We start from the raw sequence: 17,950 nt of genomic DNA, 5'->3' as shown, positions 1-17,950 counted from the left end.
AAAATAATGTTTTGGAATAAATTTATAACCAATATAACGGGGATTATTCGGTTAATTTTTAAAAAAATAGAAGACTTATTGTATTATACTAAATAGTTGCAATAACGTTGTGCGTTAGTACAATATTTATAAAGCTTTAACTATATTAAATGAATATGTAATATTAAATAAAGCTTTTCCACATTCCACAGGAACTCAAACGGAAAGCCGCTTTTGTCATTTTAACGGCGACCAATCACAGCGGCCGTCGCCCTGAGCACGCGCTTGACGGTTCGTCCAATAGAAAGTCGGTTCGAATTTTGAATCTCATGAGCGCTCAGTCAGTCAGGGAGCCAGGCAGTTCGTTGGAAACATTTTAGCCATTAATGGAGCGACCATGACGGAAGAATCCGCTGTAAAAGTGTGTGTTAGGGTCAGACCCCTTATTAAAAGGTAAGCGAATATTTATATTTACAGCTTTGTGGGTCACGTTAAGCGAATTGATGATCCGTTAAATCGTTACTGGCTTAGACTGCCGTTGACGTCACGACAACAAAAGTCTTTCTTCTTGTTAACGTAAATGTTACGCATTTAGTTTACTTCTAGATATAGTTTCTTTAATAAATACATATTTTTAAAAATCTGTATAGGACTGTCTTTCTTCCAGTTTTTAGTCGTCTCGGTGTCATTGAGAGGGCTGTGCCATCATACCAACTTGTTTATTTAAGTTATGTTCCTGTTAAATCGACACATTTCTGTTTTAAGACCGATAACTAATGTAATGTTGGTTTCAGGGAGGAAAGCGAGAGTTCAGAGCCCTTGCAGCTGTTCTGGAGAGCAGACAAACAGATCATTCATCAGCTGGACGATGACGGAGGTCAAGTCAAGAGCTTCAGCTTTGGTCAGTTCTGCTTCAGTTTGTCATATGGAGTGTTAATAAGTTTTGTATGACTTTATAACAACGTGACTTGTGTTTTCAGACCGTGTGTTCAGTGCAGAAGAATCCACGGCTCAGCTGTATCAGGACATCGCCAAACCTCTGGTCGTCTCTGCTGTTGAGGGTTATAATGGTGAGTCTGCGATGACGTCACATCTGCTGGTGGTCAAATTGTGTCTATGCAGCTTTTGATGTTTTATTAAAAGTGTATTACTTCAGAATGCGTGTGGTTTATCCATTAGAGTTGTGTGATATTTACACATTAATCTAGATGTCTGACGGTTATAGTTACACTAGAAGCCTTATAAACACTTATCTCATGAATCTACTGTTGAATCCTAAAGGCGCAGTTTTCTTTCAGGTACAATATTTGCTTATGGACAAACATCTTCTGGAAAGACCTTCACCATGATGGGCAGGGAACATAATCCTGGCGTCATACCTCTCGCCATGGCCGACGTCTTTAAAACAATCAAAACTGTAAGTGATGACACATCTTCCTGGAATGATGACTTCTTATTTGTGTAAATAATTCTGTCTTGAGGTCAGTTGTGTTGGCCATGTAATGAAGCAAAGTTTAAATTTTTGCATCTGTATAGTGTCCAAAGAAGGAGTTTCTTTTGCGTGTGAGCTACATGGAAATTTACAATGAAACAGTCACTGATTTACTCTGCGACAGCTGGAAGAGGAAACCTCTGGAAATCCGTGAAGGAAACTATGTTAGTTGATCTTTTTCATCAAGGTTTCTGTCGATGGATGCAAGTGTGTGGATGTTTGAAGTTTCAGCCTTTAACTTGCTGATGTGCCTACAGAAAAATGTATACGTAGCCGATCTCACAGAGGAGCTAGTTACGTCACCAGAGCAGGCGCTGTCCTGGATCACCAAAGGAGAAAGTAAAGCTATTCTTCATTCATTGTTTGGCTGATGCTTTATCGTTACTTTTTCTATACATACTTATCTATTTACCTAAACAGAAAACCGCCATTACGGAAAAACCAAAATGAACCAGCGCAGCAGCCGATCACATACAATTTTTCGCATGGTAAGAAGCAGCGTGATGAGCTGGAGTGTTTAATTTTGATCTGATCTTATATCTCTCGTCTCATAACGTCTTATTGTTTTGTCTGTATTAGATCTTGGAGAGCAGAGAGAGAACTGATCTGGCATCAGGCGAAAACGCTGATGGAGCCATCATTGTCTCACATCTGGTAATTCACTTTGTTTTGAGATTGAAAAAAACCTTTGCTGTCTGATTCACAGTCACATGAGCAAGTTTATTGGGTCGTCACGTCTCCCTTTCTTGTGTTTTTAGAATTTGGTGGATCTGGCAGGTGCGGAGCGAGCGAGTCAGACTGGAGCAGAAGGTAAGATTTCCTCTCATTTATTTAATTTAAACATTAAGGCCAAGTTGGTGTGTGCAGCTGTACTTCATCATGAATTATATATATTGTAGGTACTCGAACACAAATGTTTTTATAACCTCAATGTGTTGTGATTCTAGGAACGCGCTTTAAAGAAGGCTGTAACATTAACCGCAGTTTGTTCACGCTGGGTCAAGTCATCAAGAAATTATCAGATGAGTGTCAAAAGTTAGTCATGTGCTTATACATATTAGATTCATTCTTAGATTCGTATCAATATTGTAATTTAATTTTTTTTTTTTTTTATTCTGTCCCAAAGGGGCTTCTTGAATTACAGAGACAGCAAACTCACCCGAATCCTGCAGAATTCTTTGGGAGGAAATGCAAAAACGGTCATCATTTGCACGATCACCCCTGTCACTGTTGATGAGACCGTAAGCACTTTACAGGTAAAACAAAACCAATTTCATGCATGTTTACAGTTCGTCTCGTGATATTTATAGATCGTAACTGATTTTTACACAATTCAAGTTTGCTAGTGCAGCAAAACGCATGAAGAACGACCCTCATGTCACGGAGGTCTCTGACGAAGGAGCTCTCCTTAGCCGATACCGCAATGAGATTGTCGACCTGAAACGACGCCTTCAAGAGGTAAATGTGCATTTGATATCCACATGATAGGCAAAACTTATCTTAACTCATCATTTCTTATATAGTAACAGTTTCTACTGGCCACATAAATGCGTGTTGGTTTAAAAGAAAAAACAGCTTGCCGTGTATCAGGTGTGATAGTTATTACCCACTTCTGATGATGGTTTTCTTACTGGCAGGTTTCCTCTGTCACTCAAACAACTGCCACTGAGCGCCAGTCGCTGTGTCAGCTGCTCCAGGAGAAAGAGCAGCTCCAGAGAGAGCAGGAGGACAGGATCAGGAACTTAACCAAGCTGCTAGTTACTTCAAACGTTGCTCTAGTCCCTAAGGTAACAGATCCCACCAATCTTAAACTGTAGCGCTCACGGCTGGTAAAGTGTTTTGATCTCATTGCTTTTCCTTTGACTTGTAAGAAGATACCTAAACGAAGAGTGACGTGGGGCGGGAAACTGCTGAGATCTGCTCATCTAGTGAAAGAAGACCACGGATCTAGCGATATGAGCTTTGCCGAGCCGTACATCAAGAAGAGACGTGCCGACTGCACTCTGCCCGAGGAAGGAGACGGTCTGTGATCTTCACAACATACCTTCTGTCACGACTCATGAGAAGCTTCTAGAAAGCAATTGCTCAGTGCGTTTATTCTCTTGTGTTTAGATCTGGACGAGTTTGAAAGCCGCTTTGAATTCACAGCTTTTGAGGAGATCAACATGGACATGGAAACGAGCAACATCACTGTCCGCAGCTCCTCAGAGGGGTGAGAACTGAGAGCATGTTATGCTTTAGTTGTCTCTGCACGTTGAGCTAGAAAATATTTAAAAAAGCTATATATTAAAAACGTATCTATCATGTTCATTTCCTCTGTTCAGGGGTAATTTCTTTGACTCGCCCCGAGCGAATGAATTGATGTCAAAGGTGGCGTCTCTAGAGTGTCAGTTGGAGGCGGAGACTCAGAGCAAACTGACAGCTGAGGAGAGAAGCGTTCAACTTCAGTTGAAGATCTCAGAGCTGGAGAAATGTCTGGAAACTCAAGCCGAGCCATCAGGAGACAAGATCTCAGAGCTTGAGAAATGTTTGGAAACTCATGACGAGCAATCAGGAGACAAGATCTCAGAGCTGGAGAAACGTTTGGAAACTCAAGCAGAGCCATCAGAAGACAAGATCTCAGAGCTGGAGAAACGTATGATGGAGCTGCAGCATCTCCTGCAGACAGAGGTTGAGCAGAGACAGACGGCTGAGGAAAAGATCTACTCGCTGGAGCTGAAGGTGTCCGAGCAGGAGAAACCTTCTGAAGCCTTGACATGCATTGAGTGTAAACAGGTACATTTGAGCTTTAAACGGTATTCGACTTTCTTTGTCTTTTTAGGTTTTGTGTATAATTTAGCAGATTGTGAGTTGTTTTTTGTGTATGTGCAGATGAAGAGAGATCTGGAGGAGGCCATTCAATTCTGTGAGACTTTCGGGTTTGAAAAGGTGAGTGACAAATCTTTTAACTTGTCGAGCAGAGTTGTGTTTTAAAAGCTGTTCATGTAATGATCGTTGATTTTAAAGGATGGCGTCATCGCCGAGCGTGATCTCGCAAAACACACGCTGGAGATCGTGACTCGAGACCTGGAAAGTCTGAAGGCAGAGAAGGAATCGCTGCAGAAAGATAAAGACGCTCTACAGAAGGACATTGAGGAGAGGCGGGACGCTGAGGAGTTTGAGAAACTGGAACAGGAGAGCAAGAAAGAATACGAGGTGATGAGAGAACGACGCACTGGTGTAACTTGTTTACGTACACAGAGGTGATGTGGTCTCACATTTTTATTCCTTTACACGTAGAGAGAGTTAGAGGTAGAAAACAGTCGACTGCAGGAAGCTTCAAAACAATCGGAAGACATCATCCAAAAGCTTCAGGTCAGTTTATATTCACTTTCTAATGTGGATTCACTTTTGTCCTGGATGTGGAGAAGATTTAGAGGGATACTTCATCCAAAAATGGAGATTATGCATTTACTCAACTTCAAGTTGTTCCAAGTCTGTATACATTTCTTTGTTCTGATAAACACCGAGAAAGATATTTGGAAGAATGCATATAAAACATACAGATCTTGCTTTCCCAGATTGATTCCCATAGTAGGAAAAAAATATTTTTTTTGTTCTGTTGAACACAAAATAAGACATTTTGAAAAATGTAGGACATCAAACAGTTCTGGGGCACATTTGATTACCATTGTAGTATTTCCTACTATGGGGGTCAAAATCTGTCTGGTTATAAGGATTCTTCCAAATATCTTTCTCTGTGTTCATCGATTTGGAACAACTCAAAGGTGAGTAAATGACAGAATTTTCATTGTTTGGTGAACTGTCCCTTTAACGTCTCTGTTTTTCCACAGGCTGATCTGCTTCAAATGTCCTCGGAGCTCAAGAAGAAATCTGACCTCACATCTGAACTGCAGACTTTGGTATGTTAATTTAGGATTACGAAAGATAATATTTTCAATCAGCTTGATTTCGATTGGATTTAAAAGCTGAAGCGTCTCATTTGCTGCTTCATTCTGTAGAACGACAAGGATCTTGTGAAGGAAGTGACACAGCTGCGGCGCTCATTGGACGATGCTGAGTGTCTCAGTTTGGAAACCAAGAAAGAGTGGGCGTTCCTCCGCACTGAGAACATCTCCCTTAAAGCGAGAGATGTGAGTACAGTTCTGCATCTCACAAAGAATATGCACATGCAGATTGTGTCGTCTGACTCTGTGCTTCCCTCAGGCAATGCTGACCACAGACCAAGAGAAGATGGAGACGGATGTGAAGAGTCTGCAAGAAAAGCTGGAGCATGAGAAGGCTCGCTTCAGAAAAATGCAAACCGATCTTCAGAAAGAACTGATGGGTGCATTCGATGAGAACACAAAGCTGACGTCGCTACTGGATGGAAAGGTCCCAAAAAGTAGGTCCTGCACTGTTGGCAAATGGCAATGTTATGTTGAGGCAATAAATTTTTACATTAAAGTGAAAGTTCATCCATAAAGGAAAATGCTGTCATCATTTACTCACGCTCCGTTAATTTCATACCTGTATAAATTAATTTGTTCTGATGAACGCAAAGATATTTGGAAGAGTGTTGGTCATTTCAGTTCTCGGGACATTGTTGACTACTTTAGTAGGAAGAATTAAATGGTAGTCAACGGTGCCTGAGAACTTAAAATTGCTAACATTCTTCCGAATATCTTTCTCTTTGTTCATTGGAACATAGACATTTATACAGGTTTGAAACAACCTGAGATTGAGTAAATTATGAACTATCCCTTTAACGAGAAATTAAATGTTATGTTACTGTTTTTTCTCACCACAGATCTGACAGATAATTTTGTGTTGGAGAAAACTGTTTCTGAGCTGCGTTTACAGCTTGATCAGAGCCACGAGCGGGAGAAAACTCTACAGACCAATATGGACGAGTTAGAGACACTTCCTGTTAAAGTGGATGAGTTACTAAAACAGGTCAGAGACACCGAATCATGACTTCACGTCACATTGACACTGAGACGTTTTTAAAATTATGTTCTGATGTTCGGTTTCAGGTGTGTGTTCTGACAGAGGAGCTGAGCTCTGTGAAGGAGGAGAAAGAAGCCGTTCAATCCAGCTTAGATGAAGATAACAAGAAACTCAAAGACGCACAAGAGCAGCTGCTGAAGATGGAGAGCGATCTGGTGGAAGCTCAGCTGAAGGAACACGAGCTCACTCAAGAGCTCACAGAGACGTCACAACAGCTCCAGACGATCCAGACTGATCTTCAGAACGTCATGCAGGAGAACGACTCGCTCTCCAGAACTCTAGAGGAAGTCACACAGAAGGTATGTTTACGTGTTTACACACAACATCTCAACCTTGAGTATGAAGATTATGTTCAACCGTATTTGATCATATTTCAGTCGCTCCAGTTGGGTGAAGAACTTGAAGGTGTTCGTACTGAAAGAGACAACCTTCAGTCTAACATTACGGGGAGCATTCAGACGAATCCAGAGGAGATTGAGAATCTGCGTTTCACCATCAGTTCGATAAATGAAGAGAGAGACCAGCTGAAGGAGATAGTACAGGTCCTGAGAGACGAGAGAGACCAGCTCAAGAGTGACATGGAGGAGAACGTTGAGATGGTGAGAGCTCATTCCCGTCAACACGTGTGTCATGAACGCCACAGTGGCCGGTGAGGTCACCGTTTTTAATGGTTTACTCCCTACAGATGATCGAGTCTCAAGGAGAACTCAGAGACACTCAAGAGAAGGTGAAAGAACTTCAAGGGAAAATACTCAACCTGGAATCTTCCAGAGGACAGGTGGATGATCAACGTGAGCAGGAAAACTGTGAGGATGGACAGCTGGAGAAACTACGAGATCAGGTAGGGCTGGTATATGTAGTCAACATTATAGAAACAATTTTTGGTAAATTAAACAAAAAAGTCTGAGCTATAATCCTACAAAATGTTATCTGTTATATCTGATGTTTCCAGGGTAAGGTTGAGATGCACAGTTCTCTGATGGTAATGTTTGTTTAACTACAGATCAGACAACTGGAGGAGAAGCTCAGCTCTGTTGCTGGTGAGGAAGACCTTTCGATGTCTGAACGTCATGAAGCTTTAGAAAAGATCCAGGTGAACATCAAGTCATTAACGGAGGAGAGAGATCAGCTTCAGAAGAGAGTAGAGGAGCTTGAGAATGACAACATCGAGCTGAAGAAACATCTGGAGGAGAATGCTGAGAGAGTAAGAAATCCTGAAGCCCCAATGTCCTTTCTCTTGTCTTCCGTTGAAAATGTTTACACGGATGTCAACAGATGACTGACTCTGAATGTTAAACTGAGATATCACAAGGTATTAAAAAAGAAATTACACAGCGCAGCTTGTCAAAAATGTTGATGCCGCCAGTCTTCGAAATTTGATGTACAACAGTGTGGTCCATTGTGAGCAAGTGAATCCACGTTTCATGTGTTTAAAGGGATACTTCACCCAAAAATAAAAATTCTGTCATCATTAACTCACATTTGAGTGGATCCAAATCTGTATAAATGTCTTTCTTATGATGAATACAGAAAGATATTTGGAAGAACGCTTGTAACCAAAGACATTTATACAGATTTGGAACAACTCAAAGGTAAATGCTGACCGAATTTTCGTTTTTGGATAAAGTTTTCTGACGTAAGTCTGCATAAACATGAAATGTGTTCACAGTAATAATGCAGTTTCTATTTGAATGAATCGCAGGAACATCAGCATGGATCCAATGAGGAGAATGTTGCTGAAATTCAACAGGTTTGTGATCACGACTTCATTATTTATTTTTTGTGTGAATGTCTGTGTTTTTATGTTAATCTCTCTGACGTTGTTTTCTCTACAGATCGAGACACTAAAGAGCGAGATTGAGACGTTGACAGAGGAGAGGAATCAGCTGACGTTAAACCTTCAGGAAATATCTCAACAGGTGGACCACAGATGGAAAATGAACCTGGATTTTATGCTTTCGTGATCTGTCTGGAGTCTGTCTTCTAGTATCGCTGAGACTCGTCTTATAATAGCTTTCTGTTTCTTGGTTCAGGTGTGTGCTCTGACAGAGGAGCTGAAACAGGAGAAAGAAGCTTTGATGTCTATTCAGACCAGATCAAATGAAGATCATGAGAATCTCAAAGACGCACAAGAGCAACTGCTAAAGATGGAGAGCGATCTGGTGGACGCTCAGCTGAAGGAACACGAGCTCACGCAACAGGTCACAGAGATGTCACAACAGCTCCAGACGATCCAGACTGATCTTCAGAACGTCATGCAGGAGAACGACTCGCTCTCCAGATCTCTAGAGGAAGTCACACAGAAGGTTTGTTTACGTGTTTACACACCACATCTCAACCTTGAGTAAGAAGGTTTTGTTCAAATGTATTTGATCATATTTCAGTCGCTCCAGTTGGGTGAAGAACTCGAAGGTGTTTGTGCTGAAAGAGACAACCTTCAGTCTAACATGACAGGGGGCGTTCAGACGAAACCAGAGGAGATTGAGAATCTGCATTTCGCCATCAGTTCGATAACTGAAGAGAGAGACCAGCTGAAGGAGATAGTACAGGTCCTGAGAGACGAGAGAGACCAGCTCAAGAGTGACATGGAGGAGAGCAATGGCCTGGTAAGTCCTGAATTCAGACTCTGTGGATGTGAATTAAGCATAGGATGTGTGTATAAAAGATGTGATTCATCAGGTTCTACAGGTACAGCAGGAGAACGCAGGTCCACAGCTACAAACCGACATCACACAACATGAAGAACTCATGAAGGTACGTCTGATCTAATGTTCACCTGCGTCTAAGCTTACCTAAAATAGATGTTTTTTTATATATGTCATTCATCTCCCACCAGCTGAAGGAAGAGCTGGATGCTGCCATCGAGGAGAAGAACCAGCTGAAGTCTGATATACAGGAGAATGTGGAAATGGTGAGATTGTCCTAAATGTTTATTTTATAAAAAGACCAACATCTGTGCACGTAGATTTATTAGTATTATCAAACACAGATGATCGAGAATCAAGATGAGTTGAGAGGCGCTCTAGAGAAAGTGAAGGATCTGGAGAAGACCGTCTCAGAACTGGAGTCCAAACTCCAGGCATCAGGACAGCAGATCAATGAGCCTCAGGAGCAGGTATCTCATCGCTACATTATAGGCATGAGTTGTTCATGAAGTGTGTCAGCATTAAGTACATTGTCTGGTTTAATCTGGATTCAGAGGTAGTGAGGTAGTAACTGTGAGGAATGATTTGGATTGTCACAGATGTTACAGCTGAGAGACGAGCTGGAGGGAGTATGTCCAGAGCGGGAGCATCTTCTGTCCGAGAGGAATATGAGCTCACTCGATGAGTCTGAAGTGGTGGAGAAGATGAAGAGTAACATCAACACTCTAACGGAGGAGAGAGACCAGCTGCAGGAGATACTGAAGGGTCTCAGAGAGGAGACAGAAGAGCTGAGAAGAGATCAGCAGGAGAAACAGGAGATGGTAAGAGACTTTTCTCTCCTGAAAGTCGCTCATCATTTGCTTGAAGTTGAGCTATTCTCAACTTTCCTGTGCCGCTAGACACGCCCACTTCCTGGCGCCAACGGTCACTGTTGCTTGTGTCCTCGGAAGTCACCGGCTCTCCATTGAATGACATCAAGTCACTTTGTCGCTAGTTGTCGCTGGCGTTGGGAAGGCACAGTACAAATCTATGAAAATAAAAAAGCTTACTATTAACAAGTTGACAATGACGAAGTTGACCTTTTTTATTTGTGTTGCAACTCCGTATGCTAACCTCACACCAGTTAGCACATAACATATCTAAAAACAGAATTTAATGGATTTATTTTCATAATTTTCTCTTTTTTTTTTTTTTTAAACCAAATGAGAGCAATTTCACAATAACATATTTGCAAAATAATTAAATCTACTAATGGTGTGTTAACATTTTATTTAACCTAATGAGAGAAGTACGATACAGCTTACTGCCTTCCAAAGTTTCCTGCAAGACGAAATATGATTTCATGATAAATACAATTTAGACAGCATTACTTGACAAACTTGTAATGTATTGTAAGTTGTGTTCTTTCCCAACTATAGTTCATGGATTTTTTTTGTAGAAAATGGTTCTTCACAAAATGTACCCTGCAATTCTAGATTGTGTTCAATTTCTGACCCCTAACAGATGATGCAGTTCTCAGAGGAGCTTCAGTCTACTGCTGCTGAAAGAGACGAGCTCTCATCTGAGAGGACCAGACAAGAGGAAGAGATGGAGCGATTGAGATCCGTAACCGTGGAAAGCGATCAGCTCTTGGAGACTCTACAGACACTTACTGAAGAGCGAGATCAGCTCAAGAAAGACCAACAGCAACAAGACGAGATGGTGAGACTCTTCACCCGTAATACAGCTTCCTTTCTAAACTAATGCGAAGTTAAACACAACAGTACTTGTTTAACAGCTGGTCGAATTAAGAGAGCAGCTCCAGGCGGCTTCTGTTGAGAGAGACCATCTCTTGTCAGAGAAGACTAACAGCGATCTGCAGAGAAAGACACTAGAAGAGATCAAGACAGGTCTTGCCTCGGTCACCGAGGAGAAAGAACAGCTAATGGAGATCCTGCAGAGCAACAGAGAGGAGAAGAACCTGCTGAGAAAAGACCTAGAGGAGAAGGATGACCTCGTAAGTTTTCATGCAGGTTCTCGTTTCAGGATCTGTGGAGCAGTCAGGCACTAATGTTTTTTCATCATCGCCTTCAGGTGGCAGAGCTTCAGTCCACCTGTGCTGAGAAAGAACAGCTGCTGTCCGAGAGGAGCAGAGAACTTCAGGAGAAAACATCGGAGATCAAATCAGCAAAAGAGAACATCTCCACTCTTACCGAGGAGAAAAGCCAGCTCATACTGGTTCTGCAGGGGGTTCGAGAGGAGAGAGACCAGCTGAAGAGAGAACAACTGGAAAAGAGCGAGACGGTAAGCGAGGGTTCATGCTCATCACTCGGATCATGGTTTAGGTCTGTCAGCTGAATGTTTCTCCACACCCTTCACAGATGTTGGAGCTGAGACAGGAGCTGTTGTCTACGTGTGCTGAGAGAGACCAACTTCTAGCCGAGAAACGGAAGTGGGACATATCCAGCGCATGCTCAAGTATGATGTCATCATCTGAGGGAGGAGACCTCCAGGAGATTCTGCAGGGTGTGCGCGAGGTAAAGAACCACGGTGAAGGACTAAAATCATAAGAACTTCCTACACTGTATGTCTTACCGAGGATTCTCTCCTCAGCTTATACAGGGTCAAGGGGAGCTGAAACAGAAGAAACATCAGGTGTCAGATCAGTCAAGTCCTACAGACAAACAGAATCCAGCTCAGATCCAGCAGGTGCGTGAGACTCCTTCACATTCATCCAATACGACTTAAAAATGTGATTTTATTTAAAAGCATGTCATGTTGACATACGTTTTCATATGAATCTTCAGATTCAAGCTCTCGGTGAAGAGATGGAGGCCTTGAGAAACGAGAGGGTGGTTCTCCGGAGAGACCTTCAAGAGTCTGCCGAGATCGTAAGCGTTCTTGCTGTCACGCTGCGATTTGAGATTCATAGAACTCATTTGACCTACTGTTTGTTTTCACTTGCAGTCCAAAACATATCAGGAATTACTTCATGTTACTAAAGAAGAATTGAAGCAACTGCAGAAAGAGAATGCTGATGTCGTCGCACGGAGCGCTGAGGAAGAGTCTCGACTCCAGCAACAGGTGAGTGCGGTTAAAGATCATTTTTAGTTTAACAACTTATTTAAAAATAAACGGTAACAGAATCTACACCTATTTTTTGTTTGCTGTCAGTTGAGTCTCATGGATGAAGATCTTGTGGCTTTGAGGACCATAAGAGACCAACACAAAACAGAGATCCAGAACCTCCAGTCACAGCTTACCTCGCTCACAAAACACAAGGACGAGCTCCAGGAAACACTGGAGAGAGTGCGAGAGGAGCATGAGCAGCTGAGATGCGATCTTCAGCAGAGTGAGATGATGGTAGGAACCTTAAGGCTGAAGTGTAGTTCCCTTTTTACGCGAATGCGAGGGACCGGATTTTTTTGCAGGTTGTACGAGCGATTTCCATTTCATGCAGTAATTAGTTTAACCACCAGGTAGCAACCGGGTCCTGGGAACATCGATTCAAGGAAGGAGACGAAAATCTGACCCCTGTAGGCCTGGAGAGGTTTTGCAATACGTAGCTATGCGCATGTGTCAAAACCTGGGCGTAGATTTATGAGTTGAAAGCAGTATTCTTTGTAAGGCTGTCTGTTCGGCTTTTTGCAAGCTCGCGCACACTTAAAAAAAAAAAAGAAGTGTGCTATAGGCTTTAGATCTCTCCAAATGTTCGAGACGTGTCACAGAAGTCTTTAAGCTAGAGATGTTTGTTGTTTCAGAGAACACAACTGTCTGATGAGCTGGAGTCTCGTGGAGACATGAAGGAGCAACTGGAGAACGAGAAGACTCGTGCCGAGCAGACCCTCGAGTCTTTAAGAGAAATCGAAGAAGAGAGAGATCAACTGAAACGAGTGATGGAGCAGAAGATGGAACAGGTAAAAAATGTAACAGGAAGACTGTACTGTCGTAAACATCACTCCTTGTCAAAGAAGTTTGATCCTGGATCGGTCAGACAGCAAAATTTATGTTGGTGTCTTATCACAGATGACACACATTGAGTCACGAGCAGGAGAACTTGAAAAACAGAAGATTTTTCTGGAGTCTGAGGTTCATTCTCTGAGTCAGGTGTGTGCTCCTCTTGTTTGTGATGTAAAGGGTATGAGAGGCCGTTATCCCTCTAACCTGTGGCTATAACAGTGCTTATTTATGTTTATAGAATTTTTACTACGACATTTATAAAGCAAAAACATGTTTCCTTCAGTCTCTCACAGAGGTGAACTGCAGTGTATCTTCCGGAACGGATCAAAGTCACCTGCAGTCCCAGCAGAGATCTGCAGAAATGATTGCAGAGATTGATACGTCTCACGAGAAGCTGCAGGTGAGCGCAGATTTTCACATTTGTGACTTTCTAGCAAGATTGTTTGATTCTCACGAGAGATTCGTTCTGTTCCTACTATGAAGGTGACCTTCAGAAAGCTCCAGGACATTGTTGACCACCCGTCTGATTCGTTAGCTGATGTCAACCGTGCTGAATGCACAGTCATCTACCAGCTACTAGCGTTTATCCCGAAGTCTCAGAGAAACGTCCACGGCGAGCTCACTTTGCGAACAACACAACTGAACCACGTTCTTCTCAAGACGGCGGTAAGTCTTGATGATCTGATTTTCAGCTCATCTTTTAGAATCTGAGAGCCGCTAACTGAGAGGGAAACTTTACAGGAGACGTTCAAGAGACTCGCGGAGCGCTACAAGACTCACTTTGAGATGGAGATGCAGCGTGATGTGGCGTCATTTGAGGAGAGCAGAATGCAGGACCTGCTCGTAATCACGACTAGGGATCCGTCGCAGTCTTTCAGAGCGCTCCAAAGGGATTTCCAGCAGGTCTGGGATCAGAGATTGTCGCATCTGTTGGAAAGGCGTGGACAGTATCTGCAGGTATGATCAATGAGGCTTCTCTTCTCTAGGTTCAGGTCGCTCTAGAACTTTTTTAGATCCTCTGTCCGGTGCTGACGTTTTTCTGTTGCTCTTCCTCAGAAAGTGGAGAGCGTTGTTAAGCTTCTGGAGGACGGTTTGGCCCAACACTTAGTGGCTGTGTCAGAGGAACGTCAGGAGAGATCTCAAGGTGTCGAGGAGCTCAGCCGCCTCCTCAGATCTCCAGACACCAGCACCATCATACAGCTGCTCGAGAGACGCGCTGTTCTCCGCACAAAAGCGACCGAGCATCTGAGATCTCGTCGTGCAGTGAGTGAAAATCAAGACTGTTGTATTCATTCAGTTCTCCAGCTCTCTCTAACTGGCTCTCTCTAACAGGCTCTGCTTGATCAATTTCACGCTGAGATCTCCCTCCTCAAATCCAACTCAGCCGAGTCTGAGCGGCGCTTGAAAGAGCAAAGGAGAGAAACACTAACTCTACTACGAACCCCAGATGAGATCCAGCCTAAAACCGAAGCTGAACTTCTGCAGGACAATCAGCGTCTGACTCTACAGCTGCAGCATACGCAGAGACAGATGAAGGTAAGAGCTCCTGATCTCTGAAGAGTTTAAATGTGTTTTTTGAGCGTCTCATTTGATTTAAATTATTTGCATGGCAGGTGATTCAAACACAGATGAAGGATGTCAAGAGCCAGGCTGATGCCTCAAACCAGAAACGCCTTCAGGAACTAAGCACCGAGCTCAAAGAGAAGGAAGTCCTCATCCAGAAATTAAAAGCCAAACTTAAAGAGGCAGAGGTTTGTTAGCAGGGGGCGGCATTCTCCACCCTAGTTGTGTTTCTTATAGGTCAGATGATAGCATCTGACTCTCACATTTTGTCCTGCAGACGCTTTCTAAGAAAGACTTGACGCCTGCTGATGTCCAACTGGAGTCCTTGAAGGACAAACTCGTTAAAATGGAGCTGGATCACATCGCCATCACCACATCCCGTGATAAAGAGTGAGTTCAGTCTACAGAAACACACAATGTTCATACACTTCTGAGTATATGTGAGGGTGAATTTGTGATGTTTTTAGACTGGGACAAATGAGCTCCATGCTGGAGCACCGAGCAGACGTCATTCGCAAGCTGAAAGAGACGCTCAGGAAAATCCAACAGGACGACGAGCAGTCATGTGAGTATTCGAGACGAGAGCGCTTTAGCAGGCATCTTCCGAACATCTCAATAACTGTTCGCTTTTCTTCCACAGTCATGGACGGAGATGAGCCAGATCTTCATTTGAACACGCGAGCAGTCACGTCTCTCAAAGAAAAGAAGCTTGATGAGCTGCAGAAGAAAAGCGCTCAGTTCGAGAGGTAAATGGATCCGTTTATAAATGATTAAACCTTCCCTTCCTTTCTAGGACATCTAACCGTTGTTCTTCACCCGCAGTATTGTGAGCAAACAACAGGAGGAGATCATGAAATGGAAGCGCAGAGCTTATAAGATAAGGGAGAGTAAGAAAGAGGGTCCGTGCACACCGACCAAACGTCAGGCGCCCCTCATGGAAACCGAAGTCAACTCTCCAAACAAGATGTTTCTGGACTCTCCAAAGAGCAAGTTCTTTGACGTGCGCTCTTCTGCTCCCGTCTCGATCAACTGCCCCACACGCTTCTTTGACAACTCCGCTCTCGGGACGGTACCAGGTACGTCGAGTCTGAATATTTGGACTTTGTGTGTCTCTGACGTCAGTCATAATTAATATGTTTATATTAGAGGTGTCGTATTTGCCAGCTGAACTTGTGGAGGAGTTTACAGACAGCGAGGAAGAGGGTAATGTTTGTGTGTTCTGGTGATTGACACACTCGAGTACAGCAGAACGAGTCACATTACTTTTAGAGGGTTGTGGTGTTTTTAAGGTTTCTTTGGGTTTGTTTGCACCGTGGTTACACTGGATATATTCACTAGGTTTCATGCTACATTCTGCACCTCTGGTCTGTCTGAAAATTGATTTGCAAATGTGAGAATTCATTTTAATGTAGAATATTTGTATTTTTATGTTTGTCTGTTTTGGTTTCAGACTGTAGCTCCAGCACGGCCGCTGCTTCAGGCGGAGCTCAAGGAGCTGACTGGTGGCAAATTCCTAACGCTTCTCCTGCCAAGCCCAGTGCTAGCGGCAACGCTAATGGATGCCCGACACAGTGAACACTTCCTGTACACATATGTGCTCAATGTGAATACAGTGGTCGGTTTTATCGTATGTCTTCCTGTACGTGTTAGATTTACTTTCTTTGTGATTTGTTTTATGTCAAGGTTTTTATGTAAATAAATGCATTATTTTAAACCATATTTACTGCGTTTTGTTTTTGATTTGTGGTGCTTTGTGTTGAATGCTTTAGATACAGATAGTGGTTATAAAGTTGATTTTAGATAAAAGTTCATTTAGACTTGTGTGAAAGTAACCTTAAAATTCAAAGTTGCATTGAAACTAGGCTGGGAAAAGTCTGTTGTACTGTGTCAAATTATTGGACACATCCTAGTTGCCAGATCTGCCATGTACCTACCTAACTACCATATTTAAATTATTTTACGGTAAGATTCTTGTAAGTCAATGTAAGCAGAATTTATAAAAAACAAACAAATTTCATTTTGTCTAAAGAATTTCAGTGGCTCAGAAAAATACATCTATTTTCAAAACTAGCCCAATTCTGGGAGAAAACCATGGACCTGGCAACCCATTTTAAAGAGGGGTTTGCTTAGCTCCCCCTGCTGGTACCTGAAAAGAAATGCTAAAATTATAAATAACTGTAATTTATATATGCAATATTCCATATAAATGCATATATTAACGTATATTTAATAAATGCAGAATTTCTTATTCAGAGTTGATGCATAATCATTCACACCATGTCTTAACCGGACGTGGTGTGAGGCGACAAAAGACAATAGAATGCATTAGAGCCCATTAAAATTTTAAGTTTTGTCCATCTGGATTTGTTGCGGCGCGACGCTACAATCCCATTAGAACAAGCCGTATATCGTGTTGTGTCCGGTGTAGACACAGTGTAACTGTGCGTTCACCCTTCCAGTGACTATCGCTAGGTGTCGCTAATCTCCTGCTACAAGGTCGTTAGAAGGTTCCAATTGCTAGTCGCTCATCATTTGCATAAAGTTGAGCGACTTTCGGAAGTGACTACAACTAGAAGCAAAGCACCGTCTTGTTAGTTACTGCAGGGTTTGTTTATAAATGTTACAAGAGCAACCAAAGCTAGGAATGCTTTCCAACTTACCTCGTAGCACCAGGCTAGTGGTCTGAACGCACAGCGACATCGCCTCGCTTCGTTGTGAGTGTCTTTGGCGGTGTGAACGCACGGTTAGGCTAGAATTGGTGTACTCGCGCGATAATATTCCATCTTTTAAAACTCCACTACAATTAGTAATACAAGTAATGCATTCACAGAACAATAAAATGATTATTAGAAATAATAAACGTTTAATTTGAGGCATCCATGATTTTTTATGGCGGTGAGTTGGTGGTAATAACTTGGGATGTTAAATTTTATATCTTTGATCTGAGCAGTTTAAGAACCAAAAATTGTTATGTCTGTTACCTGCCCTACTACCCCCAAAACACCCCAGCAGCTAGTTTAATATATAATTATTTTACAGATCACGTGAACCGGAAGTGGCGATCGTTTTGACTTTTCCGAGCGAAAAGGAATTTCAAAGGAGAAAATCAGTGCGTTTTTCACTGCGAATTGATTGGATGTAAAAACAGCTGTTGCATTTTGAAATGAGACTGGCAGCCAACTGACTGTTGAAAGGGAGGAGTTAACGGATGCTCCGCCCAAGCCGTCTAAATTACGTCATTTGAGATGGACAGTCATTTCAGGGCGGAAGTGCAAATTCAGATTTTAACTGAACATAATGACGCTACATTAATTTTACCAAGAAAATGACGCACATTGATGAG

At 42.5% G+C, this 17,950-nt stretch overlaps 1 protein-coding gene across 2 annotated transcripts; it reads left to right on the top strand.

The window, feature by feature from the left end:
- Nucleotides 1-299: 299 nt before the first annotated feature.
- Nucleotides 300-16,326, top strand: cenpe (centromere protein E). Of its 2 annotated transcripts, none has more exons than XM_056739025.1 (56): nucleotides 300-432; nucleotides 774-880; nucleotides 960-1,049; nucleotides 1,278-1,396; nucleotides 1,516-1,635; nucleotides 1,729-1,810; nucleotides 1,892-1,959; nucleotides 2,051-2,125; nucleotides 2,230-2,281; nucleotides 2,419-2,506; nucleotides 2,598-2,727; nucleotides 2,810-2,929; nucleotides 3,109-3,258; nucleotides 3,346-3,493; nucleotides 3,584-3,683; nucleotides 3,796-4,246; nucleotides 4,343-4,399; nucleotides 4,478-4,666; nucleotides 4,751-4,825; nucleotides 5,305-5,373; nucleotides 5,473-5,604; nucleotides 5,678-5,855; nucleotides 6,261-6,406; nucleotides 6,487-6,759; nucleotides 6,838-7,059; nucleotides 7,146-7,301; nucleotides 7,464-7,664; nucleotides 8,163-8,210; nucleotides 8,296-8,379; nucleotides 8,494-8,766; nucleotides 8,845-9,066; nucleotides 9,140-9,214; nucleotides 9,297-9,371; nucleotides 9,450-9,575; nucleotides 9,705-9,926; nucleotides 10,609-10,806; nucleotides 10,883-11,101; nucleotides 11,179-11,388; nucleotides 11,466-11,621; nucleotides 11,698-11,793; nucleotides 11,892-11,975; nucleotides 12,052-12,168; nucleotides 12,259-12,447; nucleotides 12,846-13,001; nucleotides 13,111-13,191; nucleotides 13,328-13,444; nucleotides 13,528-13,710; nucleotides 13,786-14,001; nucleotides 14,101-14,307; nucleotides 14,377-14,580; nucleotides 14,658-14,795; nucleotides 14,885-14,997; nucleotides 15,075-15,172; nucleotides 15,248-15,353; nucleotides 15,430-15,683; nucleotides 16,058-16,326. In XM_056739025.1, the coding sequence occupies exons 1-56, from the start codon at nucleotides 377-379 to the stop codon at nucleotides 16,180-16,182; spliced, it is 8,046 nt and encodes a 2,681-aa protein (XP_056595003.1). In that variant the 5' UTR covers nucleotides 300-376; the 3' UTR covers nucleotides 16,183-16,326. The 2 variants fall into 2 exon arrangements, with proteins under 2 accessions (XP_056595003.1, XP_056594994.1); XM_056739016.1 differs by having other exon boundaries at nucleotides 3,343-3,493.
- Nucleotides 16,327-17,950: the final 1,624 nt, after the last annotated feature.

Source organism: Triplophysa dalaica, chromosome 2 (genome assembly GCF_015846415.1).
Source record: "Triplophysa dalaica isolate WHDGS20190420 chromosome 2, ASM1584641v1, whole genome shotgun sequence".
Classification (NCBI taxonomy): domain Eukaryota; kingdom Metazoa; phylum Chordata; class Actinopteri; order Cypriniformes; family Nemacheilidae; genus Triplophysa; species Triplophysa dalaica.
The sequence above is the reverse complement of the archived record's forward strand: the minus strand, read 5'-3'. Positions and strand labels throughout refer to the sequence as shown.

Excerpts from the sequence above, each read along its gene's own strand:
- cenpe (XM_056739016.1), top strand. The coding sequence starts at position 377 with ATGACGGAAGAATCCGCTGTAAAAGTGTGTGTTAGGGTCAGACCCCTT. Across the intron at positions 4,826-5,304 it reads ACATCATCCAAAAGCTTCAG|GCTGATCTGCTTCAAATGTC; the intron begins GTCAGTTTATAT and ends GTTTTTCCACAG. Across the intron at positions 11,389-11,465 it reads AACTGGAAAAGAGCGAGACG|ATGTTGGAGCTGAGACAGGA; the intron begins GTAAGCGAGGGT and ends CACCCTTCACAG.